Source organism: Nothobranchius furzeri, chromosome 12 (genome assembly GCF_043380555.1).
Source record: "Nothobranchius furzeri strain GRZ-AD chromosome 12, NfurGRZ-RIMD1, whole genome shotgun sequence".
Taxonomy (NCBI): domain Eukaryota; kingdom Metazoa; phylum Chordata; class Actinopteri; order Cyprinodontiformes; family Nothobranchiidae; genus Nothobranchius; species Nothobranchius furzeri.
Window position 1 is genome coordinate 18537891 of NC_091752.1, and position 26728 is coordinate 18564618.

The 26728-nt window shown below is 39.7% G+C and overlaps 1 protein-coding gene across 2 annotated transcripts in view; it reads left to right on the forward strand.

The window, feature by feature from the left end:
- lmbrd1 (LMBR1 domain containing 1) overlaps positions 1-26728 on the forward strand; it is a 95752-nt gene that overhangs the window by 53930 nt on the left and 15094 nt on the right. The window contains exons 10-15 of one of the 2 annotated variants that reach the window (XM_054750144.2): positions 5823-5887; positions 6021-6123; positions 12302-12406; positions 14296-14445; positions 18356-18428; positions 22133-22352. In XM_054750144.2, coding sequence (XP_054606119.2) covers positions 5823-5887; positions 6021-6123; positions 12302-12406; positions 14296-14445; positions 18356-18428; positions 22133-22212 — 576 coding nt within the window. In that variant the 3' untranslated portion in view covers positions 22213-22352. Of the gene's footprint in view, positions 1-5822; positions 5888-6020; positions 6124-12301; positions 12407-14295; positions 14446-18355; positions 18429-22132; positions 22353-26728 lie in introns of those variants that run through there. The other variant, XM_054750143.2, reaches the window with a different exon arrangement.

Sequence of the window (26728 nt, forward strand, 5' to 3'; positions counted from 1 at the left end):
TTTACATGGACGCCCTATCAGGTCAAAAATTCTTCATGTAAACATGTCAGTCAGAATATTCTGATCCGATACGGCCCGATTGGAATTGAATTACATTCTGATTGAGAGAAGTGGTTACGATTGATGTCTATATGCACATTCATTCAGATTCTTGGAATAAAATAATGCCCACTGCGCATGTGTGCAACTTCAGCGTGACATCTTTCTGCCTTTGCAGACCCTCAGGACAGGAAGCGGGTGATCATTAGTAAGTTATCCCGCTCTGTTCTCCCGTTTCGGAGGAGCAGTAGTAGTGTTATGTACCGCTGAGCCTGTACCTTAGATAAAGCGATCAGTAAAAATGAAAGCATACAGGTAAAAATGCAAACGTAACGTAAGTCAAATAAAAAATAGAAAATAAATGCGATGGAAAACACATGCGGACAAGATGATGTTTGTTTACTATTCTTAGTTATTTTTTTCCGGGAAAGAGAATTTTGCTCATACTCAACCTATTTAGTTAGATGAAATGCTTGGTGTGTGTAAACTCCTGGCATGATCGGATAATTTCATTTAGTGTCCATAAAAACAGAGATTTGGGATTTCCGATCAACCAAAATTTGAATCGGATAGAGGAAATTTGGCGCCGGTAAATGTAGCTAATGACTGTGTCCTGTAAAGTAATCTTTTAGAAATCAAACATGTAGTTGACCTTAATTAGTGTTTTAGGTCAATGAGAAATCAAGCCTTAAAGGTGTGATTGACTGAAAAATGATTTATATGTGGTCACGCTGACATTTTCATGCAGGCTGAACATGAAAACAGTCTTCACGTCACTTCTGCGTTAGCTCCTGGTAGAAAATAGACAGTGAAATTCTAGGATTTGAAAATCCTCACAAATTTACGTCACCCTGTGAATTTGCATTCTTGGCCTCACCCATCCTGGCTCGCTCCCGCCCACAGAAAGGCTTCTTTAAAAATACTTTATTTAGAGCAAGGAGCGAGAGTGGAGAGTCTTGGTGATAGTAACTTTGCAACAAGGCTGAAGCTGTTCTGTTAACTAATCAGAAGTGAGACGTGTGCATATAATTAATAATAACGAGTAAACCTGCTGTTTTCAGCCCACCTCTTCAGCAGCAAGCTTCTGCATCTTAGAACAGGAGCATTGTAGCATTTTTTAATGACTCATGAGGCATCGATTTACACTAGAGAACACTGCAAATGTATTGAAAAAATAAACGAGTAAACCACACCTTTTAAGACGTTATTCTTTTGTTGCTGTTGGGTTTCAGCGACTTTAACATTTTTAACTCAAGTGTTGTTTGGATTAGATGAGGAAGTGTTCATAGACTTATCTGCATCGGAGCTTATGGACCTGTATCCCACACCATCTGTCAACACTTCATCACACCAGCCAGCTTCATTATAGGTTTCATATGCAAAGATTAAACATGATTCCTATTTCAAGCATTGCATCTCCGTTACAACTTCCCTTGGTGGTTAAAATGGGTAACAATGGCAATGTGAGTTTGAATTTAATTATATTTAAATTTATTTATTGAGCACCAATTCAGAGCAAAGACTTTACATAAAGAAAAGCTACACATACAATTGGTATCTGGTTGAAATTCAAAGTATTTGTAGACTATAAAATGACTGTAAAAAGTTTACCTGTGTTGATGATGATTACATCAAATCCTGAGCAAGCATGCTCCAGTAGAACCACAGTCTGAATTAGGATGGTTGCCCTTTGCCTTATCAGAAAGAGAACAGAAAAAAGGGCCAACACATTGGGATTAACATCTAAATTAATAGAAAATGTGTTCATGTTTTGTTTATGTTTGGATCAATTCGGTATAGATGGACCCAGAACAAAAGTAATTAGGATTCTTGGATTGTCTCAGATTGTTTTGTATTTTTACCCGGGCTTTCTACTGGATGTATAAGTGGTTTCACTGCGATCTCAGCGGTGCGTGCCTTCCTTCTGGCTGTGTTTCACACAGCTGATTGTGCATGATTTTGTCAGTTCACACGACAAATAACAAGGAGAAAGACTGCAGCATGTATCCAAAAGGTGTTTGGTGTATTATCTTTTCTTTTTACCTCTACCAAGGAGGTGTTGCAAGTAATAACACAATCTTTTGTCTTTTCTTTTGAAATTTGCCCGATGCTTTACACAACTTGAGTGTTCGATTTCTCGTCTGGCTCAATCAGAACTAATGAGCTTGATGTTTTGTGGAACCGTAGCGCATAAATATTGACCTAGTTCAGTCCATAACACAAAACTTCTGGGACACGTCCAAGATGCGCCGCTGCACGCCCAGTGGCAACAACCGCTTTGACTATAATGGCGGCTATTAACTGCATATTGCACTTTGTAGACGTCACTCACTTCTTTCCGATGGAAAGCCAAGGATCGGTACATTTTCCACAATTTTGAGAAATATTGTTTTACATTAAATTTGGTGAAGACTGAAAGTCTCAAAACTAAATGTCCGCTAAACTAAAAGTTCTGTGTAACACAAATGTTTTACAACAGGTTTATGCAGCTGTAAATCCAAATATTTCCTCTCTGAACGTTAGCATCAGCTCACACGTATATTATTTTTTTTTTCACTTACTGCCTTCTGCAGCTGCTGATCTAATTTATAGATGCTCATGTGGCAGGCCAAAGTGCTACAATGATGACTCATTGCTGTATTCTTCACATCGTTATACTGATATCTTTCTTCATGCTGTCATCAAGCTGCTCTACGTAGGTGCACACCTTTAGTTTGCATGAAAACGGTTTATAAAGGTATGTGTGGCTGCTTTACCTTCAGTAGTGACTCATCCAAGGCATGCACTCTTAAGATAGGTCGTACTATTTTAATCACACTTTTATCTCAGTGATGGGGCACATTTAACCTATTCCTTTACCAGTTTTACCTCACTAGTGGCTCATCTCAATATTTAAAAGTGGTTTCTGAAGCAGCTAGGTTTTAACCAGGTGGTGCACCTTCTAATAACGGTCTTCAGACCTAAATGAGAACAGTAATGAGTTGGGAGATTAATTTACTGTATGCTAAGACACTGGAGGAGAGTGATAAGCGAAGGGATTGTGATTTCAGTGGCACCACTGTCTGCCAGGCACACTCTGCTCATGTTGTATTAATCCTCATGGTGAGCTGGGTTACTGAACATGACGAACACCGATTGTTAAAAAGTACATGTCCCTTTATAAAACTGCCAGCATTTTGGTGCAATTATAAGACACACTTTTAATTACTAACCCGCAAGATTTTACGATTTCTTTATTGTCTTTTTACTGGATTAATAGACATGTCAAAAATTTAATGTGTTAATCGCTTTAACACTAAAAAAAAAGATCAGTAATTGTTGCTTCTCTACTCGAGGTTGTTCTACGGCTTGTTCAGTCTGGTGTACATGTGTTTCCTCTCACGCTGCTTCTGCATGTTAGCTCAGTTTTAGTTAAATAATAAAGTACATGATCTGTCATGTTTTGTTGTTAACCTGAGACTGTGTTTATCTTAATTAGGACTCGATACAGACCATCTGTGCACTAGAACGTTTCCTGTCCCTTTCACAGGTTTGGTTGAATCAAACTTGAGGAGCATTAATGGAAACGAGATCAATGTCTGCATAACTGTCCTTGAACTGATTAATGGAGATATCTATATTACACATGTATTGTGTGAAAAGGGCTTTTGTGTAGATTTTGTATTCATACAGTCTTGCTTATATGTTGTATAAAATAATTGTGTGTGTATTTGGTAAGTGCAGGCCAAAAAGAGCTATAGTATTAGGATAACATGCAACGTGATCATGCTAGTGAATGTTGCGATGACCATGCTAGATGCAGCAAACCTTCAATTTTCTCACTCTTCTCTCTATCATCTGTCTTCCTGCATGCAGTAAGATAGGCTGTGGCCGTTATGGGTGATGAGAGTAAATTTGATATTTTATTGTCATGGAGTTGGTTTCTATGATTATTTGAAAGCTTTTGCAATCTGATTGTGTATTTTAATTTTAAAGGTCTGCCTGAGACGGGCATTTGATTATATTTATTGCTTTTTGGCTTCAACCCACTGTTTGCTTATCTGGTTACAACCTACCCATGTTGGGCTGTGCCATTGCTTCCCACTGTCACCACAGGCAGCGGTGCCAAACTCAGGCTCTCCGTACCATATGGTCCCTCCTTGACTAAAGACTTGACCGAAAGGTTGTTTTGCTGACCCATTTGATGAATGAAAAATATTTTTGAGCTAATTCAGATTGATTAGCACAAAGATAAAAATCAAACTAGTTAAAATAATTATGGCAACAAAACAAGTACGTTAAATAGTCTAAGATACCCTCTATGAAAAGGTTGAAGCTTCAGCTTCTGAATGCCGACCATTCTCACAAATATATTTTATCCTTTGTAAACCTAATATTACCGATAGTAATAATCAAAATATTTAAAATTATTCCAAAATCCTAAATGAAAACCCACATTAATAAAATTCAGGAATCATCAGAGTATCTGGAAGAAACAACAGGTGAAAAAACAACTCTGTTTTCTATTTCTGTACTGTTGTTTCCCTCCACTGATGCAGAAGTCTACCTGTATATGGCACTATTAAAATATATTTTTAAACACCGCATTTACACACTTGTGTCAACACTGTTAGTCCATAGAGTCACACCTCTTACTGAAACTCATTATTGCTTGACCTTTTGCACTAGAGCAGCAATACTCAATAGGCGGCCCGCGGGCCTCTTCTTTGTGGCCCCCGAACCGCGCTGGTGTGCATGTATGTTGCCGTTATATTGTAGGCTTGTGTAAAAAACCATCAGCATCCCCTCACCTGGTCCAACAGACAAGCTGGAGGGGAACCAGCCCCCCTGGTCCGACAATGTAACAGTACCCCCGGACCGGACCTCGCTCTTCGAGGTCGTTTTGTTGAGTGGCCCTTGGACCATTACATTTGAGTAACCCTGCACTAGAGGCTGTTTGAAAATAAATTCTCCACTAAAGCCATGCATGCTTTCTTTTTAAGCGTTCGTTTGTATATAGGAAGTTCAAAAATTGACCGAGTCCTGGACCTTTCACACACCCGATTTAAAGGCTAAGTTCACAGAGAAGCCGTTTTTTACTTATTTACTTATTTTATTATTTTTACTTATTTCCTGCATTAGCCGCCAATAGAGAATAGACACGGAAATGCTTGGATTAGAACAACCAGTGACATTTGCATCATATATGAAGCTAGCATTCATGGACTCGCTCATCTTGGCTCGCGACGGGTAGGCTGTTGTTTCTTTATCATCCAGGAGAGAGCAGAGTGCTTCTCGGCTAGTAGAAGCTAACCGTTAGCAATAACAACTCAACAACATGGCAGAACTCCTTCAGATTTGTTTTTTTGTGGAGATAAAACATCAATGTTGCAGAGCAAACTGAGTTAGTCGTAGAGTCACATTGCTTTTAGCCAATCAGAGGAGAGATATCAGAACATCAGGAAACAAGAATCCAGATCCTGCTGTCTGCAGCTCACCTCATGTCTGGCTCACTTTAGTTTGTGAAACAGGAGCGTGAGATTTGTTTTCTCCCCTTAGATTGACTCAAAGCATTAATTTAAACTAGAGTCCACTGCAAATATGTGGAAATAAAAGAAGTGAACTTGGTCTTTAATAAATGGTACAATTGATATATTTCTTAAAGTATTTTCATTAACAGTTTTTAAGACTGAATGAAAACTGCTTTTGTGTTGGTTTTTAAGTGTTTCTTTACACCTACCAAAAAACAAGTGATGCATGACACATATTTCACAGACGACTTGTTTTTCCTTCTTTATTTACAGATCATACTGGGTGTTTTCATCATCCTGGTTGCTCTGCTGTTCATCGTTGCCCTGTTTATTTCAAAGTAAGACACATTTTCTATTACAAGAACACAATTCTTCCCATTGAACAGCTCTGTCAAAGAAATACAATATGTGGAATTTTTATGCGTATTCATGTGTAGAGTTGGAAATGCTAAATTTCTCTGTGCTTTTAAGTTTGGATAAAGCCCTCCACTCTGCGGGAATCAGTTACGGATTCATAATCTTTGGCACCAACCTAACAAATCCGCTGAATGAACTTCTACTTGCCTTACAGCCTGTGAGTATCCTCTCAAATCTTATGTGGAGAAAAAACAATTATCCTCAATTAGAATTTGGTTAAAGTCATATTTTCTTGTTTCTGTCATCATTACCATGAATGAAGTGTAATTAGCAGCTTTATCTCATCCAGTTTTAAATTGTAACACGGTATTTAAGGCTGTTTGTTACAGCTCAGCTTTAGTAGCCACATCTCTCTCTCCCTCTCTCATACACACACACACACACACACACACACACACACACACACACACACACGCACACACACACACATAAAATGGCTTTAATTTTAGGCAGCTCAAACCCACATTTATATCTAAAATGACTGTGCACAGATTTTTAATCACAATAAATAAAAATAGTTTTTAGTTAATAAACTTTACTTTAAAAATATCCAAAAGAAAGAGGAATACCGCTGTAGCTGTGTTTCCACTAGATGAGTTCCAGAACATTTCTGGGAGGGGGTAAAATTACGCTGGCTCAGTCCTTTTGGTCCTCCTTATACAGAAAACATCCCTTTCAGGATCTTTTCTAGGACTTTAGCATGTTGCAACCATTTTGGCAGTCGGTGACATTACTCATCTGAACCAAAAAGTATCCACAGACATGAAATATTACTCTGTTCACATCAGGCAAGAATTTTCAACCAACTCTTCTGCTCACGCCTACTGTTTTCCAAACCCCCGTGCCCTTGCTGTGTGTGTTTGTGTGTGTATGTGTGTGTGTGTAACCAGTTTGCCCTGCTTGTTGATATCAGAAACTGTGTTGATCCTGCTGCTGTGTATTTGTTTGTGTTGACATTTATTGAATCCATCTTTTGCTGTAAAAACTGCATTCTAAATGATGAAACACCATGTTTCTCCGCAGGTGTGTGTGTGTGTGTTTGTGTGTGTGTGTGTGTGTGTGTGTGTGTGTGCGTGCGTGCGTGCGTGCGTGCGTGCGTGCGTGCGTGCGTGCGTGCGTGTGTGTGTGTGTGTGTGTGTGTGTGTGTGTGTGTGTGTGCGTGCGTGCGTGTGTGTGTGTGTGCGTGTGTTCATTTTCATCTCTCTAGTCTGTTTAGATACACAAAAATTATCACATTTATCAATCACAGTGTTTTGTTTGGAAAATTTTATTTTATTTTGTTACATTTACCGGCCTGCCTCTTCTGCTTTGGTTTGACGTCCTGGGGGAATTGACCCAGCTAACAGGAAAATCAGAGCCCACGCCGAAACGATCACTGCACGGCACGAGCCTTCGCAGCTGATGTGACTGAGAGCGTAGGTTAACAAGGGCGCCGATTAGAAGCGCTCCTCATCGCGCTTCCGCGTCTGATGTGTTCTGGGCATTAGGGTACTACAACCCCTCAGGGCACTTCACAACACAATCAGTTTACCCATTCACACGCTGGTGGGGATGAGCTGTGATTTACCTTCAGCTGCCCCGAGGCGCACTGACAGAGGCGAAGCTTGCCGTATACTGGCACCACCAGTCCCTCTGACCACCACCAGCAGGCAAGGTCCGTTAAGTGTCTTGCCCAAGGACACAACAGCAGCATTCTCTGGTCAAAACAGAGATCAAACCTGTGACCTTCCCATTACTGGACAACCCACTCTACCACTTGAGCAGATACTAAAAACTTAATTCTTAGTGTTTTTGGATGATTTATATTTTCAACCAGACACGGAAACAGAGGTGAAAGAGAAAGGAAGAGACAAAAGGAAGGGGGAGGGGGGGTTCCACAAAAATAAACAATCAATGATGAACAAGAATCGGCTTCTAGACCTGCAGAACAAGATCAAACTATCACTGCGTCAACCTGATGAGGAAATATAAAATCGACATTGTTTTGCTGAACAATCACGCAATAACTCACAGTGCATCTAGTGCCAACCACAGCCTTAAAACGTGTTGAAAATGCCCAAGTCCATACTTAAGAGAGCGCCATGTGAGCACCTGTGGGTGTTCACTCGCTTGTATGTGTAAGGATTCTCTATAGGAGCGTCCAAGAGAGAGTGTGAGGGGCCACAGATCAGCCCTCCAAAGATGTGTAGGAGATGGAGGGAGCTCCAAGTCCCAGAGATCCAGGATTTGTCCCAGAGTGCAGGGACCCCAGGGAGACTGTATCCAGAGAAGCTCCAGACCCCTCTCGGGACGTGCAGAGGATTGCCCCGGGGGGCCACAACCAGCAGCCGGCAGAGTCCTGGGAGATAACGGCAGCAAGCCCACAGGCCTACCTGCAGCCTCCCACCCCCAAGCCAGCCAAGCCCGAAACCCAGCGACCTGGGACCCAGGGGCGACCAGCCCCGCCGAGGACCCAACACAGCCCAGGGACCCAGATCCCACCAGGCAGCCATCGGGATTAATCAGACAAACACCAAAAATCTTAAACCCCCTGACCTGAGAGCCGCGAACACTCAGGCAGACCAAGGCACCATACTCCACACCAAATGTGGCAGGGGGAGGGGAGGCGAAGATGTGTAGTTGCACAAGAAGTCCCAGGAGAGGGGTTGAGTCCAAGACCCCATCTGACATATACAGCCATGTACAGACACAGTCACACACTCCCTCCCTCATGCTCACACACACATACAACCTAAGACTTACAAAAATGAACACTAGATACCCACTCATGCTCCCCACACACACCCTATTCACTCTGGTCCCGGTACTGCTGCACAAAGGCTACAACCATCACCGGTTTCCGGAGTTAGCCCTTTTCTGCTGGGGTGATGATGAGCAGGCACCCCGTGCACAATGGCGAGCAAAGCATCCCACCACCCCAGACCCCAACCAGACAGCCTGCTCCCACTCCTATGGCCCAAAGTGTGTGTTTGCGTGGATTATTATTTCAGAGCAGCCAAGGTCCACCAAATCAGCATTATATTTCTGCAACGGTGTGTCTAATAAATGCGTCATGTCAGCATGATGATGCACAGATTTTGCGGCACTCGTTCTGCCTTGTTGGTAGTAATATTGCGATAATTTTCTCTCTCATAAAGGCGATTGTGCCTTGGCACAACAGAGGGAGGTGTAATGTCATTATGACATGGGGAGTTACTGCTGAGATGATAATCTGGAGCGATCCAGCGCTCCTGGATTTTTTTTTTCTGTTAGAGCTGGAGCTCAGACCACCTGAGACTGCACAGGGACTGTGGAGGACAGACACCTTAAAAAGTGGCTTGTTAAGAAAATTAATGAGCATGACTTTAATCGCAATAAAAAGCAAGTTTTATGTCCAAAATAAGTGGAAGTCCGCGGCAGCGCAGGGACCACCCCCACAGCCCCATTATGCCACCATCACCTAATTTTTTTGTGAAAAAGACACAGTTGTGCTACAATACCGCCAAGGTCTGATCACTTATAGACGACCTAAGGCTTCCTGATGTTGTTTCAGCCTTGTGGCAAATTGAGGGCATTGTTTTGTAAAAACGGCTTGTGTGAACATCCGGTAAAATTACCTGGAACTCCAATAGTGGAAACAAGCCTTTTGTCGGAAATTAGATTGAAGGATGAAAGAAGAGTTTGTTGATTTATTTAATAATGACAAAAGGAAAAATTTAATGGTTGTTTTATAAATCATGTGTTTTGAAAACTATTCATCCATTTCAGAATTGTGCAAACCGGTTATCTCCTAAATGAGAGAAAAGTTGAAAAACAAAACAAAGGAAATCAAAATAAAGACACAAACATATTTAAATAAACAAATCTATCAGGCTTTCTGAATCATAATTGTTATCGGGCTCTCTGCATGCATGTCTATGTAATGATACATTTTGAATCTCAACCCATGACTTTGTTCTGAGAAATTCAGGAACAAATAATGTTATCTTTCTAAAGATGTCATCCTTAACCTTTTGTGATTCTTTGCAAACTAAAAAAATATTTAAAGAAATTCAAAATCTAAAACTAAAAGCAATCAATGTGTTCTGTGTTATTTACCCAGTCTTCATTGTACACAAAAGGTTTGTGTCTCTACACCAGAGAATAATTCTATCAACATGTATTTGAATAATTAACCAGTGTGATTTTGTCTCCTTGAAAAAAGCATTCATAAAAAAGAACACACAGGTTTAAAGGCTAAATAAAGCATAATGCCTTTTGACTCTTTTGTTTGAGCCAATAAAATAAAAAGATCTCATGTTTATGTGCTATTCTTCGAGCTCAAGAAGGTGGTAGACAAGGTTTTTTTTTCCTTTCTATGCATATCCATCTGAGATCTGTTGAAGTTGGTTTCTGTAAAAGATGAACAAAGAAAATGGTGGATAGCTGTTGAAACATTAGATGTGACTCGATTGACGAGCTTACCTCTTGGTCAATTTTTTGAAAGGTCTCAAAATCAAATGCCACAGTATACAAATGCTGTTTTATAAACTTTCTTTGCAACCATACATTTAGAATTACAATAGTTTAAATAAAACAGAGCAGTGTTCACTGATCTGGTTGCTTTTATAATAAAACAAGTGACGGTAGCGTCAGACCCAGTGTTTGGCAACATTCAAGACTCACGACCTGGCAGCAGCTTCCAGGTTCTATAAAGCTAAAGAAAAAAGGAAGCAGTTTTGCTTCCAATGTCAGCACAGTTCCAGGAGTTAAAACTGAAAACCGGACCAGATCCAGTGGTCTCCACAGCTGTTTGTTTTGTTCAAAAAGTAATCACTTATTGGAGAACTGTATGCTGTTCAAAGCTAAGACGCATCCCCCTCCCAGATGTCTGAGCTTCTCACCCTATCTATGAGGTAGAGCCCAGACACCCTTCAAATTAAACTCCTTTTGGCCATTTTTATCTGCAGCCTCGTTCTTTTGGTCACTTCCCAAAGCTCGTGACCATAGATGAGGGCAGAACAGATCAAGCGATACAACGCCAGCTTTGCTGCAGACGCAGCACCAATCCGTCTATCGATCTTGCGCTTCTTCTTTCCCTCACTTGTGAAAAAACCCAGAGATACCTAAAGTCCTCCACTTGAGGCAGAACCTGAGTAGTGTCATACTCTTTTCCAATTCAAGCTAGTAAGTAATTCTTTCACTCAGATTTTTATAGTTCTGTTAAAAATTATATAATATTAGGGATGTAAGAAAATATCGATATGGCAATACATCGTGATATTTTTTCCACCAATATTATATCGATATTCAAAAGCTGTGTATCGGAAATATCGATATGGCAATATATCGCGATATTTTTCCTGCGATTATTACATCGATTTTCAAAAGCCGTGTATCTAATTCTTGAAAGAATTTACATGCAAACATGTGTATTTTCTTTTTGTTTTGTGCAATTCAATCGCCACCCGCTAGTTGGCAGCAGTGTGCAACGGGTTTTGTTTCCACCATTGAAATGTAAATCCCTCCATCATGGTTCAGATACCTCATGTTAAACATGTTACGTATCAGTTTGGACTGTTTATTGAACATTCTTACAATAAATTCTGTAAAAAAATTGCTTGTAACGTCTGACTGAATGTATCGCAATATATCGTGATATATCGTATTGTCTCCCCTGTATCGTGATCGTATCGCCAGAATCTCAAAAATACACATCCCTGTATAATATATAATTAATGTTGATCAAAATCCTTTCCCCACAAACCAACATCAGATGATCTAACCTATTCTTTTAAAATACACATGTACGTAACTTTTTGGAATGTTTTCAAATGACCAAAGATTTAGTAAGTGAATATTTTATACGTGAGATGTTGGCACTGACAGAAAATTCAATCACCATCATCTCGTCTTGCCCCTCGGCCCCTGCTCTTGGACATAAGCATCGACTAGAACAAACTCGGTTTTTGCTTTCTATTCCTCTGCAGAATTTAGAGGGAAAAAAATGACGTACAGCTCAGACCAATAAAGAATTGCTTCACAGATAGCTGCATTGATTAAATGTCTAAGATCAGTGCTTAGAAGCATGACTCTGGTCCTTAAGAAATTAAGTGCCTCACATCAAAAGTGGGTTGTTAAACTTGTAGGTAACGGGCTGTAGGTTGAGTCTGACCCTTTTTATGTCACACACTGTATCAACTGTGGTGTTTAATGACTACGTGAAACACATTTACCAGCTCAGAAGATCTGATTGCATTAGGCTATATTAAATGATGCTGTTAAAATTTGTTTATAATTAAATGTTTGGAACAAAAATAAACTATGTGATTTGTGCATGTAAGGAATGAAACTGAGCTCTGGTCTTGGTGTTGCAGGTTTTTCCACTGGATTACATCCTGATTACGGTCATCACCATGTACTTTGTGCTCACGTCCATGGCTGGCATACGCAACCTGGGCATCTGGTTCTTCTGGATAAAAGTAAGAAATAAGCAAATGTCTGTTTTACCTTAAAGAGCAGGTTCAGTGAGAAAATGTGTTTTATTTATTTTATAAATATGATCATTCACTTTGAGTTTAACGTACCGGCTGAATGTGAAAATAGTCTTCTACCCTTATTTCCTGCATTAGCTATCGGTAGAAAATAGTAAGAGTTAGAAAAGCTAGTCAGAGCCACGTCACAATGTAAAATTAACATTCATGGACTCACCCATTGGCTTGTGAGGGGAATGGCTGTCGTTAGTTTAGCATCCAGGCAAGAACAGAGCGCATCTTGGCTAGTAGAAGCTAACCATTAGCAACTCCACCACACTGCAGAGCTCCTCAAGACGTGTGTAATTTGTGGAGATAAAACATCAACGTTGCAGAGCAAACAGAGTCAGTGGTAGAGTCATGTTGCTGTTAGCCAATCAGAGGCGAGATGTCCAAATATCAGGAAATAGCTGCCGTCTTCAGCTCCCTTCTGCTCTGGCTCACTTTTATTTCCTGAAACGGTAGCGCCAAAGTTTTTTTCTCCACAGAGTGACTCACAAGGCATAAATTCATACTAGAGACCGCAGCAAATGTGTTGAAAAACGCATTATCTTGGTCTTTAAATCAACTTTAAAAAAATGTTATTATTGTGAAAAACCCAGTCTCAAATCCTAATGGATACAAAAACTAGTAAATGTTTAGAAAATGTTTTGCAACATCAATCTAAACGTTTTTGTTCTCCTAAGTTGCATGAGCATGAAATTTGAATCTTTTAGTATTAAAATGTTATTTTTAGAGACTAAATTTAACAGCTCAGCGTACAACTGAAACTTTGACTATTCCTTAACTTTTTCTTATTTATTTCTTTTTATTTCTCCTGCTGAGAATCTTTGCTTACACACTTGTTTTGAAATGCATCTGAATTGTTCTTGTTTGTAATTATTAAATAGAATAAGAAATTGATCTTTAGCAGTTTAAAGAGACACATTTCTCTCGTCATCTGTGTGACGAGCTGTGTGCTTTTGTGAGGAAAAAAACTTGTTTGCTGACTTGGCAGAAAACTTTAAACACAAAAACAGTCATGAAACACAAGGACGGCGTGACTTGAACTGTCTGGGGAGAGCTTCACGATGCTGCAGCACTGATGCCTGTAGCACTTTAATAGATATTACCTAATAGACCTGCAGATGAGACTGAAAGAAAACCTAAATATAGGACATCCATCCGAGTCGCTAAAGGAGAACACCCAGTTTTTAAATCTATGGGTCATGCATGGGTTCATTTGTAATATATATATATATATATATATATATATATATATATATATATATATATATATATATATATATATATATAAATTGTCAATCAGTTTATTAATAAGTCTGTAGTTCATTCGTTATTAAGACTTCAACAAACAAACCAATAATCTTACAAAATGGGTTCAAACAGTACATGTTAAACAGATTTCTATGAATTATTTAGTGAGAGCTGAATCTTTCATTTACCTGTGATGCACTCAGGATGTAAACAAGAATTCAAGTGTTGTGATAAAGTAGAGTTATAGCACTGCTCTTAAATGTTTACGTAGAAGTGCTGCTGCGTTCAAGTAGGCAAGGCAGCTTTATTAGTGTAGCACATTTCATATGCAGAGACAGCGAAAGTATAAAACAGTATATTTTAAAATTACAATTAAAATGCATGTAATTTGACTTATAAAATGAAAAAAAAAGTAAAAGTCTGAGCAGTTACACAACCCTAACCCTAATTCACATTTTCCTCCAGTGGTTTTGAAATATCCAATGTGTTACGGGGTATCGTAAAAAACTGATATTTTTGTATTTTACCCATCTAGTGTCAAGTTTACTTCATAATAACGTCCTCTTCTGTTTTTGTTGTAGCTGTACAAAATCCGCCCGAAGAGAACTTGTCCCCAGGCTCTTCTCTTCCTCTGCATGATCCTTCTCCTGATTGTCCTACACACCAGCTACATGATCTACAGTCTGGCCCCACAGTATGTCATGTATGGCAGCCAGAAATATCTTGTACCGGTGAGAAGCAAAAAAAAAAAAAATTATTTAAATTTCTGTTTGTTTGGTTTCCATGAAGAGTACCATCTGTAAGGGTGGGTTTGCAGGAACGGCACTGTCAGTTAGTCAGTGGGTTCAAACTCCTTTGGTCCAGCTCGGTGTAGGCAGCAGAGCGGTCTCTACGGGCTGGCAGCCAGGCTTTTAGACTCTTGTTCTTTTAAAAATCCTGTCTATCTGTCAGACAATGTGGCTTTTGCTGTGTGGATCTGTTCTTTGACAGTATACCCTCTGTGTGTTCTGCTGTAGCTCGGCTCTTTCTCTGCGGGGGTGTGCATTTGGTTTCGGTGCATACTTGTTTGTGTCTGTTGCATCTAAAAAAATAACATTTTTTGTGCCGCATCATTCAAATGAGCCACGGTGTTGTGCTAAAATATTCTCTCTCTAACTGAAAGAAGGCAATCATTTAGAAGCTAGCTGTGTGACTCACAGGGTAAATATGGTGTATTTCTACCTGCTCATGTATTTCCACCAACGATATTTGATTGTATTTATTTTTTGTCGTTATGCCAATGTGATGTGTCCCACAATATGGTGGATAAATAAGAGCCAAGAGAAAATACCTAAAAAGTTTCAGTCTGTGTAAAGAGATGGATTTTATTTTATCATTTAAACTTCATTAAAACATAAATCTAGCCTTGTAAAAACAGGTGTTTGGCACAAACTTAGGAGAACTACTAAATAATGGTACTGTTGAACAGAGATACATTTTGTTTTTAGCTTGCTTTTAGCACCCCCTAGTGTCCAATTAGTAAGAACAAAAGTGAAACTTGTCCTCTCGCTGTGTGTTCGTCTTTTAACACCTTAATCTAACTGCTTAAATGTCTCCACAGCCTTCCTCAGTTTCTACAGGGGCAGTTCATCACTATGTCAGACAAATCAGCTGTGTTCATGATCATGCAGGAAGTGTGCTGGAAGCAGAGTGTAGCGCCAGGCATGTTAGCTCTTCCTTACTAAGGGCCTTTAGACTAACAGGGATGGAACTGGCACTCTGAAGTTGCAAGTGCAATGTTCTGGCCACAGAGGTCGGTGGGGGTCTGAGTAATCAATCAATCAATCAATCAAAGCTTAATTTATAAAGCGCCTTCCGCAACCCTGTCAGGAAGCCCAAAGCGCTGAAGTGTTAGTAACATTTCATGAACCCTGTGGAGGGTTATTTTAGCACATACTGGCTCAAGAAAATGATTTAAAAATGTACAAATGTGGCATAGCCTTTAAGATCCAAAGAACAGGCTCAAGTTTTTTTACTTAAAGCAGAAATGACGAATTTCCATGTTGATCCGTAACCTTTGCGTTGTAATTGATCATTTTAAAGAAACAATTTCACAACAAACAAGTGTTTTGAGCACTTATTTGTGGACAAGCCTCAAAAATCCATCAGGTCCAGGAGGCAAAGCAAGACTTCTCTTATCTCAGTGACGCTCCAGCTCTTCCTGGAGGACCCTGAGGCATTCTAACGATCCCTCAGGAGGAATCTGGTGACTCTGTGAGGTTTGGATCTGTCTCGGTCCGCCTGTTAGGACTTAACCTGAAAACCTCCAAAGGGGTGGAACAAGAGGCATCCTGGTCAGATGCCCGGACAACCTCAGCAGGGTCTTTTTGATAAGTTGGAGCAGCGTTTCCACTCCGAGTATACAGAGTTCTTTGTCAAAGGCTGAATTTAAGGAAGCACATCTTGCTGTTTCGGACACAATCCAAATCCCATGACTGCAGGAACGTAGACGAACCAGTAAATCAAGAGCGTCACCTTCTTGCTCTGCTTCTTCAAGGCCATAAATCAGTCCAATTCCCTCGTTAGTGATCCATCTGTCAATCCCTCTCTTAATATTAGAACTAATTCTTCTACTCCCCCACTCGAGGCTGAGACTCACTGCTGCGAGCTGAAGGGAACATTTCACCTTTTTCTACATGAGAACAATGGCTTCAGATTTAGAGGAGCTGACTCATCGTGTCCACTTAACACCCTGCTGCAAACGGCCTTAGAGTGCACTTTAGGTCGTGACCTGATGACAACACCGGAACCATTTAATCAAAAGTGGAGATGCTTTCTTGAAATGTAAAATCCAAACACCCTCCACTCCAAACCTTTTGTCTTGAGATCCACAAGAGGACCAGATGTTTTTGTCTTTCTATAAAGATTTTCAGTTGAATTGTTGCTAGTATGTTTAAAATTATTGTGCTGGATTTTCTTTAGTATTTTTATTTTATTATGGATTTTTGCCATCCTACCTAACTTAGCTGTTCCTGAATGGTCTGATGAACGCAGCATACCAGTTTACCGTAAATCCTCTAATACAGGTTTAAACCCAAACCTTTATTTACTAAAGCACATCCTGGTTCAGGCCTTTATGGGAAGGAGGCCAGAATTAGGGGCAGGCCTTAATTTCAATTTGTGCAAAATAAACTGCCAGTAAAATGAATAAAAACAAGATTTTGTGTCTATTTGAACCTATAAAACACGAGGTAGGTTTGTTGAAAATGTGCAGTTAACATACTACGTACGTATGCATTTACAACAAACACTGGAGGAGTTACCCAACGCTGAAGCAATCAACACGACAAAGTACCTTGTGTGGCAAATTTCATATTACACTGCAAACTAAAAGCCTTTTATGAGTCTGAAAGTCTACAACAATTTTATTTCAGGTTGGTTCACAATTTAGAGATCCAGAGAAGCTTTAAATGATCGTTGTTTGCTATTTTAATTATGCAATTAACTCGTAATGATAGCTAATGTTAACGGTGACTACGTGCTACTTATAACTAACATTTTATCCCCTTTTAAATCCGAATTTATGGTACATTTGTTTGATTTTATTAAGGTATTAATGCCACATTACAACACTGATCTAATTGCTAAAAACATTAGCACTCTAAAACTTATTTGCGTTGAGGACAAGTGAAAACAGCATCAAAACTGTTTGCCTGCAGTTTTTGTAGCTGCATTTCAAAATAACTGTTCAATAACACTACATAGTTGTTAGGGATGTGAATCTTAGAGCAACTCACGATTTGATTTGATTCCGATTCTCGGGGTGCCGATTCGATTCAGAATCGATTCTCGATTTAAATCGATTCACAATCAGTATTACCAGAGTGTCAGCTCCAGGATTAACTACTTTGTTGTACAAGTTAGTTAAAGCTATGGGACATTTTTATTTGACTTTAAACTGGTCATGCTCCAAAAATGCAAATTTACAATGTAAACTAAAGTGATTCTAAAACTGTAAACAGAAGCAATCTTTTGACCAAAAGGCAACATTTATTTTTGCTTACCTTGTAAAATATAACACATCTGTAGTTACCTAACAGTAGCTTTGAAATTATTACGGTCAAATACTTTTCAAGTATGTGTGGAAACAAGTTACATGAGTAATCCTGAGTACTCATTTATCAACTTAGAAAATAAATATGAGAATATCTCAAATTAACGAGTATGGAAAAAATGACATTCAAGTGCCCTCTTATCAGCAGATTCAAACATTTATCATCTCAATTTATGGGACCACAAAAGTAAACGGAGTACTGACTCTCCTAACAAAGATCAAAAAAGTGTATCTCAAACCTGTAACATGCCAAACATTTGAGTTCTTGGAATCGATTCTGAACCTTTGTGAATCGATTCAAGATTCTGTATAAATGAGAATCCCGATTCAGACTTGAATCGATTTTTTTCCGCACCTCTAATAGTTGTATTAGAAGTCTAATAATCTTTTTCAATTCAATTCAATTCAAAAATACTTTATTAATCCCAGAGGGAAATTGATTTTGTGTTGATTTTAGATGGTGGAAGTCTACATCTTGTTATTCTGCATGAAGTAGTTTCTAAAATGTTCTAAACTTTAACAGAAGCATTTTCCCCCTGCTTTATCAGAGTCTGGCGTCCTCAACAGGATCTCTGTCTGGAAACGGCACCACGAGGACATGTGACGCAGATGCACCTGAGGGTAAGTTTCTCATTGTTAGCACCACAAACGATGAAGATGAAGTTCCAAAAACTGACAAAGTATTTACAGCCCAACTAGTTAAAGCACAATACGGTTTCAATTATATCATTTGTTATTCATTAGACCCAATTAAATCAAGAACAAACATTTGCTTATGCAAGATGTGTGTGTGCGTATTAAGGAACATCAGCCATGAAAACATAAATGTGTAAATGTATATCACACTAGCGGGCTTTAATATGGTAATTTATTCATTTGACTAATGGTCAAGTCTTGGTCCATCTGGTACTGTGCTGCAGAGGCAGAGATCTAAGATACAGATTAGTGTTGGCTTATATATGTTTCTCAGTTCATATTTGTATCATAGAGTCGAATTTTCAGTGCTTGCATCGTAATTTTGAATTGAAGCTGTAAGATTTGGTGTCATGGTGTTTGCAAGGACTGAAAAAGACCCACAAGGAGTTTTATTTCAATAGAATGTATTTGCAAATTGTTGAAAAATAAAACTCCAGGAGTGTTCTGATGGAAATTTAATTGGCAGGAAGGTGAAAATGTCCTAACCAAATCATATGGAGGTGTGATTTCCATGTACCACCCATAGAGAAAACCACGCCCTTACACACATCAAGCCAAAGTACCGTGACCTAAAGATTCCTAGCAGAGCAACAAATAGCAACAAGATAATCAATGTTTTCACTTCACTTGTCAGCAGCTTCGTTGGTGCTGCTGATTGCTGTTTCTTCTCACTTCAGCCATTTGTACCTCAGAGTGAAGTCATCTGTACAAACACGTCTCCCTTTCACCTGCAGAAGTGTTTGGCTTGTTTGTTATTGTTACCAGAAGATTATTTGTGCGGTGGATAATTAATGATTTAAATTGTGCATAAATGCTTTCCAAAATGACAGTTGACAAAAGTGGAATGCAATTAGAGTATCTAATGAGATTTGATGTGTTGAAATGTCAAGTGTGTATCGAAACAGACTGAAGTTCAGGTGGAAAAAAGTTGAATAGGAGTTGTTCGTTCTTAGAACGGAAAATTTATCTTGTTTTCTAAGGCTCTGTATTATTTTATTTTATATATAAATTATGCTTTTATAAGTTCTGTTTTTATACCTGATATTTTGGAGCTTTGTTACGTCCTGGCTGTGCTAGGGGTGTAGGAAGGTAACACAAACCTGTGACCAAATCTAAAGGTGGAGGAGTTTAATAAGAACAAAGGCACAGAACAAAATAGAGAATGCTAATGATCTAACAATAAAACAGAAATATCAATAGTCTCAAAGCAAAACAGGTGCCTCGAAACTAGGAATGCTCGATATTGGCTTTTTTACCGATATTGCGACTCTTTAATTTTCAATACCGATACATGCGGGGGGTCCCCCCTCGTAAAAGTAAAAACATTTTAGGTTACTAACATCACATATCTCCTATCACTCATGCTTAAATGTTAAACTATGTCTGTGCAAAATTACAAATACTTCTACTTAAGTTAATAGGAAAAGTGCCATTTTTAATTAGCAAGGACAACTGAATCTCTTTCTTCCTAAGCATGACACTGACATTTCTATATTAGTTAATAATGTACATATTTAGTCTTTTTCTGTATATAGCAGTTACAGCGATAAGACATTCATAAAAATCTTAAGTTAAGAAAAGCAAACCTTAGGTGAAGACTCTTGCTTTTTTTAGTTGTGTGGTAAGATGCTAAATGGTCTGTATTTGCATAGCACCTTATTAGGGTTCTACAACCGCCCAATGCGCTTCTCAACACAGGCATTCACCCATTCACACGCTGGTGGGGATGAGCAATGACGTAGCCACAGCTGCCCTGGGGCGCACTGACTGATCACTGGCGCCATCGGTCCCTCCGAGCACAAAGTGTCTAGCCGAAGGACACAACAGCAGCATTCTGTGGTCGGAGCCGGCATTGAACCTGCAACCTTCTGATTACTGATTGCAACCCGCTCTACCTCCTGAGCTATTGCTGTACCAAAGCTTGTCTTAAAGTTTGTCACTACACAGGGCGATTTTCTACTACACAAATTGTGGCAAACAAACTAAAATATCTCAGAAACCTGACCTCACGTCTGTCATATTTTGACATTTTGAGAGAGAAGTTGCTGAAGAGTTTGATGTATTATATGTGCATGGTATGTAAAAGTTGTGCTATTAAGGCTGAAAAACGAAACCAATATTTTGCTATTCCGTTTCAATTCAATTAAATTCAAAAATACTTTATTAATCCCAGAGGGAATGATTATTAATATTTCACTGCATAAACTAAAAGGTAGAAAGAGACCGAGGTATCATAAGTAAACACATAAAATGCATGTTTTGTTTACTGACTTTTATATTTTATCTGTTGCCAAGAACCTGACATTCTAACCAAAGCAACAGACAAGAATGTTCAAAGCCTCAGAGAGGCCAGTGTTTTTGCAGTGTTAATGGAAATGATCCTGATCCACTCCAAAAGTTAATGGGTTTTACCTTTTGCTCATTGCCTTGTTGGAGGTATTGCACTTTATTTAACTTCTGCCGAGCCTTAATTAACAAAACTTGTTTGTTTACTGGGTACCGGTATTTGCCTAAAAGGATGGCTTGTGTGTGTGTAAGAGGGCGAGAAAGAGCCAGACACCATGATTAATTAAATTATCTATTTTTCTTTACCAAACATGGTAAGAAAGGCATGGTCTCCAATAGAATCCAGTCAATGGTTCCTGCATTAAAATATAGGTAAAATATATATTTCTAGTCAAATATTTCTGTTTTTAAATGAGTTCATTTTATTGAGTTTGTTTAAATTGACTGTGTGTGTTTTTCCTGGCTATAGGGGGCAGTGCATACCTAAATCATTGCAAGCAAGTGGCCTTTTTGTGTTTGAGTAAGACCATACCAACAGAAGGCCCTTAGGGTTCAAAATCCCAGGGAGCGCAATTTTTGACTGAGTATTTTGTCCGCTTGTTCAACCTCAAGCAAAGGGTGTGTCCCAATCCACGGGAAGGATGCTTGTAAGAGCGCATTTTGAGGTCAATGACATCACAGCACAGCGACGAATACTGTCCGAATTCCAAGAATACTCATTCTCGCGCCCTCAAACGCTTCCTCGCTCCGCCCACATTTCGAGGACGGGTCTGTTGTATCCTCACAGAACAAGGCTATCCCAGCATGCTTTGCGTGCCGGCTGTGGATTTTCGACAGTAAGAGAAAATGGGGAGAGCTACAAAGTTTTAAACGTAAGTTTGTTAAAAACTAGCCGTAGAAACCTTAAAAGCTTAAAGCGGTTCTGTTTATAGACATTTTTGGTTTGTATATTTGTTTTTTAAATTACATTTTAGGCAGAAATCAGCCAGAATGAGTTTGTATTGCGGGTCCCGTGTGTGTGTGTGTGTGTGTGTGTGTGTGTGTGTGTGTGTGTGTGTGTGTGTGTGTGTGTGTGGCGAATTAAACTTGTCATTTGTTTTAAGGACAACGGAGCAAAGAAGCGTTTTTATTAAGCTTCGAGGTGAAGAGTGAAGCTGTTTACACAACCACAGAAGTTCTGCTGTGAAAAGTAGTTTTACATTCAGGGATTTACACAGCCGACACGTTTTAATGAAGTAAAAATTGTTTGTGTGAAGAAAATAATTTTTATCTTCTCATGCGGATAAATGTAAAAATGTGTTTATTGCCTTTTTGTCACCTGTGGTCTCTGATTTTCTCTGTAGGACTGCAGGTATCCAGGGTCAGGAGAGGCTTTACCTGGTGGTCATCCTGGGAGAGAGGCCTTCTACTGTCATCATGTTAATGTTATTTAGCTGCTTGATATTTGAACACATTTATTAAAACAAATACTAATAACTTTCTGGTCATTGATTTTATCACCAGTTTTATTATTACAGATGTTTTTGAACATGTTACATGAACAGAAGATGAAAAGATGGTAAGGAGACATGATTATTTATAATAGGTTACACTTATTTACAGATCAAAACCAGTATGGACCAGTTTTGTACGGTTAAAGCAGGATTAACCTGAGTGACTCTTCCTGGATCATTTATTTAAACTGAGTGAGCAGGAAGTCTTTAACAGTGCAGCTGGATCTGCTGCAGGAGGATCCAGACGTGGATGGAGGGCTGATGCAGACCTGTGGCTGGACATTTCTGGCCAGAGGAACATCATACAGGACGGTCTGCAGAGAGAGCTTTGGGACGCTTCCTCTCACTGTCCACTCCATTGTCCATCTACAGGGCCTGCTGGGCTGTCTCAGATGACGGCTGTTACATCTCTAAGATGTATTCAGAAATATGAAATGAGGAGATGGTTTATGGATCCACTGGTATAACAATTGTGACTCTTCAGCAAATAAAACCACAGTGTTGTTATTAATAGAGGTTCCTACAGAAATGACTTGCCTGTTAACAGTAATGGTGGTTTGCTGGTACCTCCTCCAGGACAGAGCACCACTGGCCTCCTCCACACACATCTTCCTCAGGCTCATCCTCCAGACCCACAACTTCACCAGCACTGAGGCAGAAGTGCAGCACAGTGCATGCTGACCTGTAATTGATTAAAAAAGAGGATTTTTTAAATTGAAAAATGTAAAACAAAACATAACCTGCAGTACACTGGTTCTGTTCAGTTTAAAGAAAAGCAGCAGGGAAAACTACAGAGAATTTACATTTTTAAGACAGATCTAATCATTATTAAGCTTAAGTTGAATAAACAAATGCCCATTGAAAACACTTCAATGCTATTGTATTAAAAAGCCTATTTTTTAAAATGTTTTACCCCCATTTGATGCGAAATAAGAAGTTCTAAGGTCCAATTTACATTAGAAAACATCCTACTGCATTCAACATTTATAATGCATTTGGTTTATATTAATTACCTACATGATAATACTCAGTAGTAATGTGTTGTGTGTGTTTAACCAGTTCATTCTGTAGCTTAAAACATACATTAAACCATCTAAAGTTAACATGTAAGTCCTGAAAGCTTCTATAATAAACAAAGTTACTTTACCTGACAACAGTTGTGAACAAACGCTGCTGATGGACATGAAGCTGCTGTAGCTCCTTAATATTCCTGCTCAATTTTCGCTAGCTTTAGCATTTTTCCTTTGCGTGTAGCTGCCGCCACGGCTGTGACAGGACCTACGGGTCACTGTAGAGGTGATGGCTAGACTGTCCGAATTCAGAGCTGCTGGGTTCCGGTCTTAGCGGGCTAGCAAGGACCCGGCCTTGCTAGCCCGGCGAGGACCCGTACTCATACGCATCCTGCCTGTGGATTCAGACACACCCAAAATGTCAAGCACATCAGACTCCCTTTCATCACTGGCAACAGGCCAAGAGGTAAACGTGTAAAACAGCATTTTTGAGTGGCGAAAGTTTAGTAACTGCTTGCTACCAATCAGTAAATGTATTTTGTCCTCATAGGCTCACATAGAAGGAAACATAGCATCTAATATGGGGTCCCCCAGAGACATAGGGTGTTTCTCAATGCCAAGGAACCTTGCCTTCATGCCTTGGCCCCGCCCTGGTGGCCTAGGAGATATGTCATTGGGAGCCGCCAAGACGTGTTCCAATGTTCATGTTCTACCGAGGCGTGTGTTCTCAGTTTGTTAGCCATTTAGCTAGCTGAGCAAAGATACATGGGAGGTGCCTTGTAGCCTAGTCTTGGTCAAAATTTACCCAGAATACATCGCGGTATTTTCAAAAAGACGGCAGGTCAGAAGCCGGCAGCTACTTCAGGGACAATTTTCAAGTTTAAAAGTAAGTCAACTTATTGAAAATGTTTATTTTAGATCCAAAGAAGTTATCTTTGGTTGGTTAGTTGCTTAGTAGTTGTAGCTTCGGTGGCTAGCGGGTAGTAACTCAATTATAGTTTTAATTTAATAAAAATATACACAATTTAAAAAGTAAAAGGCTCGTTCTATATTTATATTGAAACTAATACATATAAAATATAACATTGTCTCCCATGTCATGTGACGGTACATGATGGTCACGTGATGCGGTCACGTGATGCAAGTCTGTTCCATTTAACAGGGTTTTTTTTTACCAAGGAAGGACAGTGTCCTCGTAAGCAAGGCGCCTGGCCTCGCAAGACATCGCCTCGCAAGGCCAGACGCCTTGACATTGAGAAACACCCTTAGACCCGCTCTCTTGTATTTTATACCCAATTTTTATGGTTTATGTTCAGAAGCTGCCAATATTTTTTAACAACTGTGCATCATTTAATTCACATTTTGATAGATACTTCCAGACATTCATGGTAAAAACTACACATTGTCACTGTAATGTGTTTTAAGGTGTCCTTATAGTTATATATGTTTTTATGTACGGCACTTTGTGTGGCGTTGTTGTAAATTTAAGGTGCAAATGTGCTGCGGTATGGCATTTAAATGAACTCTTACGCCGGGGACACACCAGCCGCAGAATCGCCGAGAAGCGCGAAGAAGCGAATCGCTCACGAAATTCGGCCACTGCTCGCCGCTCCTCAGTTCAGATCAGACGCGCCCCAGTCGAGGCTTGCAGTTTTTCTTTTAAACACTTGGTGTCCTCCATTTACTCTCTGCCTTTTCTCAGCTCTTTTCCTCTACGTTTGAGTGTGTGTGTGTGTGTGTGTGTGTGTGTGTGTGTGTGTGTGTGTGTGTGTGTGTGTGTGTGTGTGTGTGTGTGTGTGTGTGTGTGTGTGTGTGTGTGTGTGTGTGTGTGTGTGTGTGTGTGTGTGAACCTATGGTATGAGTTGTTTCTGCCAGTTGAATCTCTTGGAACCCGCTCCAATTCTGCAGCTGTATCCTAGCAGTTTCTTCCTAAATGTTTTTCGGGGGTCGTACAGCTCCTTGTGTTTCTCAACTTCCATAATTAATTTAAAGCCATCCATCTTAACTGCTTGCCTCAGACTCTCTGCCTCTCTGTCCTGTTTGCTCAGGTGAAAAGACTCCCAAAACCACACCCCCCTTCACGTGGTCACACACGCACACAAGTTCGATGTGTGTATGTGTGTGCGTGTTCGTGTGGTTTTTCTGCAGTGTCTGATTACGAACACATTTGACTATTGCGGAATTTTATTTTGAAATGCTTTATTTTGTTAACTTTACCGGCCTGCCTCTTATGTCTAGGTTTGACTTCCTGCCAGAATTGACGCGGTTCACCCGCGGCTCGCGAAAAAAATAGAGCCAACGCCGAAATGATCGCTGCACGGCGCGGGCTGGAGCGCCGGTGCGCGCCGGCGCGAGGCGATTCGCGGCGCTTTGGCGGCCCATGTGGTCTATAGAATAGCTTAACAAGGGCGCCGAATGAAGGCGGTCCCATTTTCGCGGCGCTTCCGCGGCCGGTGTGTCCCTGGCGTTAGTGTGAGAATCTTATGTGGTTTCGTATTCATGCTAAAGTTAGAAATGTGCACAAAGCACACATTTTTCTAAAAGGACTCTGCATTTACTGCAATTCCAAATGAAACACTACATTTAGGGATGTCCAATATTATTGACCAAGTTTGACATTAAAATGTAATATCCAAAATTATCTGTATCGGTTTTTACTTTTTTAATTAAACAACTTTTACATACCATGACAGGATATATCGGATGGGAATATTTTCTAATATAGCTGAAATATTCCCACACAGGAGACTTCTACCGCTCCGTAGGCGGAAATGGAGCAGTTCCGATGGTTGTTGTCACTGGTTCTGTTTCTGCTGCATGCGCAGGTTCAGTTTCACTTTTGGTTTTGTCTGTGCTGGTCACGCTATTGTCTTTTTGTTTTTTATAGGCATGTTGGAGACGTTTTTACGGGAAGTTAACAGCGGTTAATAGTCAGACTGGTTAATACCAGAAACCCTAGTTTAGACTATAATGGATATTGGCAAAATACTCAATATCCCTTGCTGAATTATATACACAGTAATCATTTTGGTTATTTTTATACTATTTTGTTATGAGGTTGCATTTATTGCATCTATTGCTGTCAGCAGATGGCAGTAGTACCACTATTGTCATGTACAGACAGAAGAAAAGTGAAAGATTTACCATAATGTGTCTGTTTTACATAATTATTTAGAGAAGGTTGTGGGATTAAATTGCCAATTACGCATCAGAGTAAAAGTTAGATGAAGTTGTGTGTTTTGCATGAAAGTCCTTCAGGTTTTTTGGCGCATTGATCGGTTTGTAGGACATTCAACGGCATCTTTTGGATCTGATCCCTAGGGCTGTGGCATTCTGAAGATGGTGTTGCCACTCAACCAGCAGGATTTCTAATTTCTCTTTTGATCAGCTCAGTAAAAAAGATCCTTTTAACCATCTTTGAATTAGCCTCTGCTTT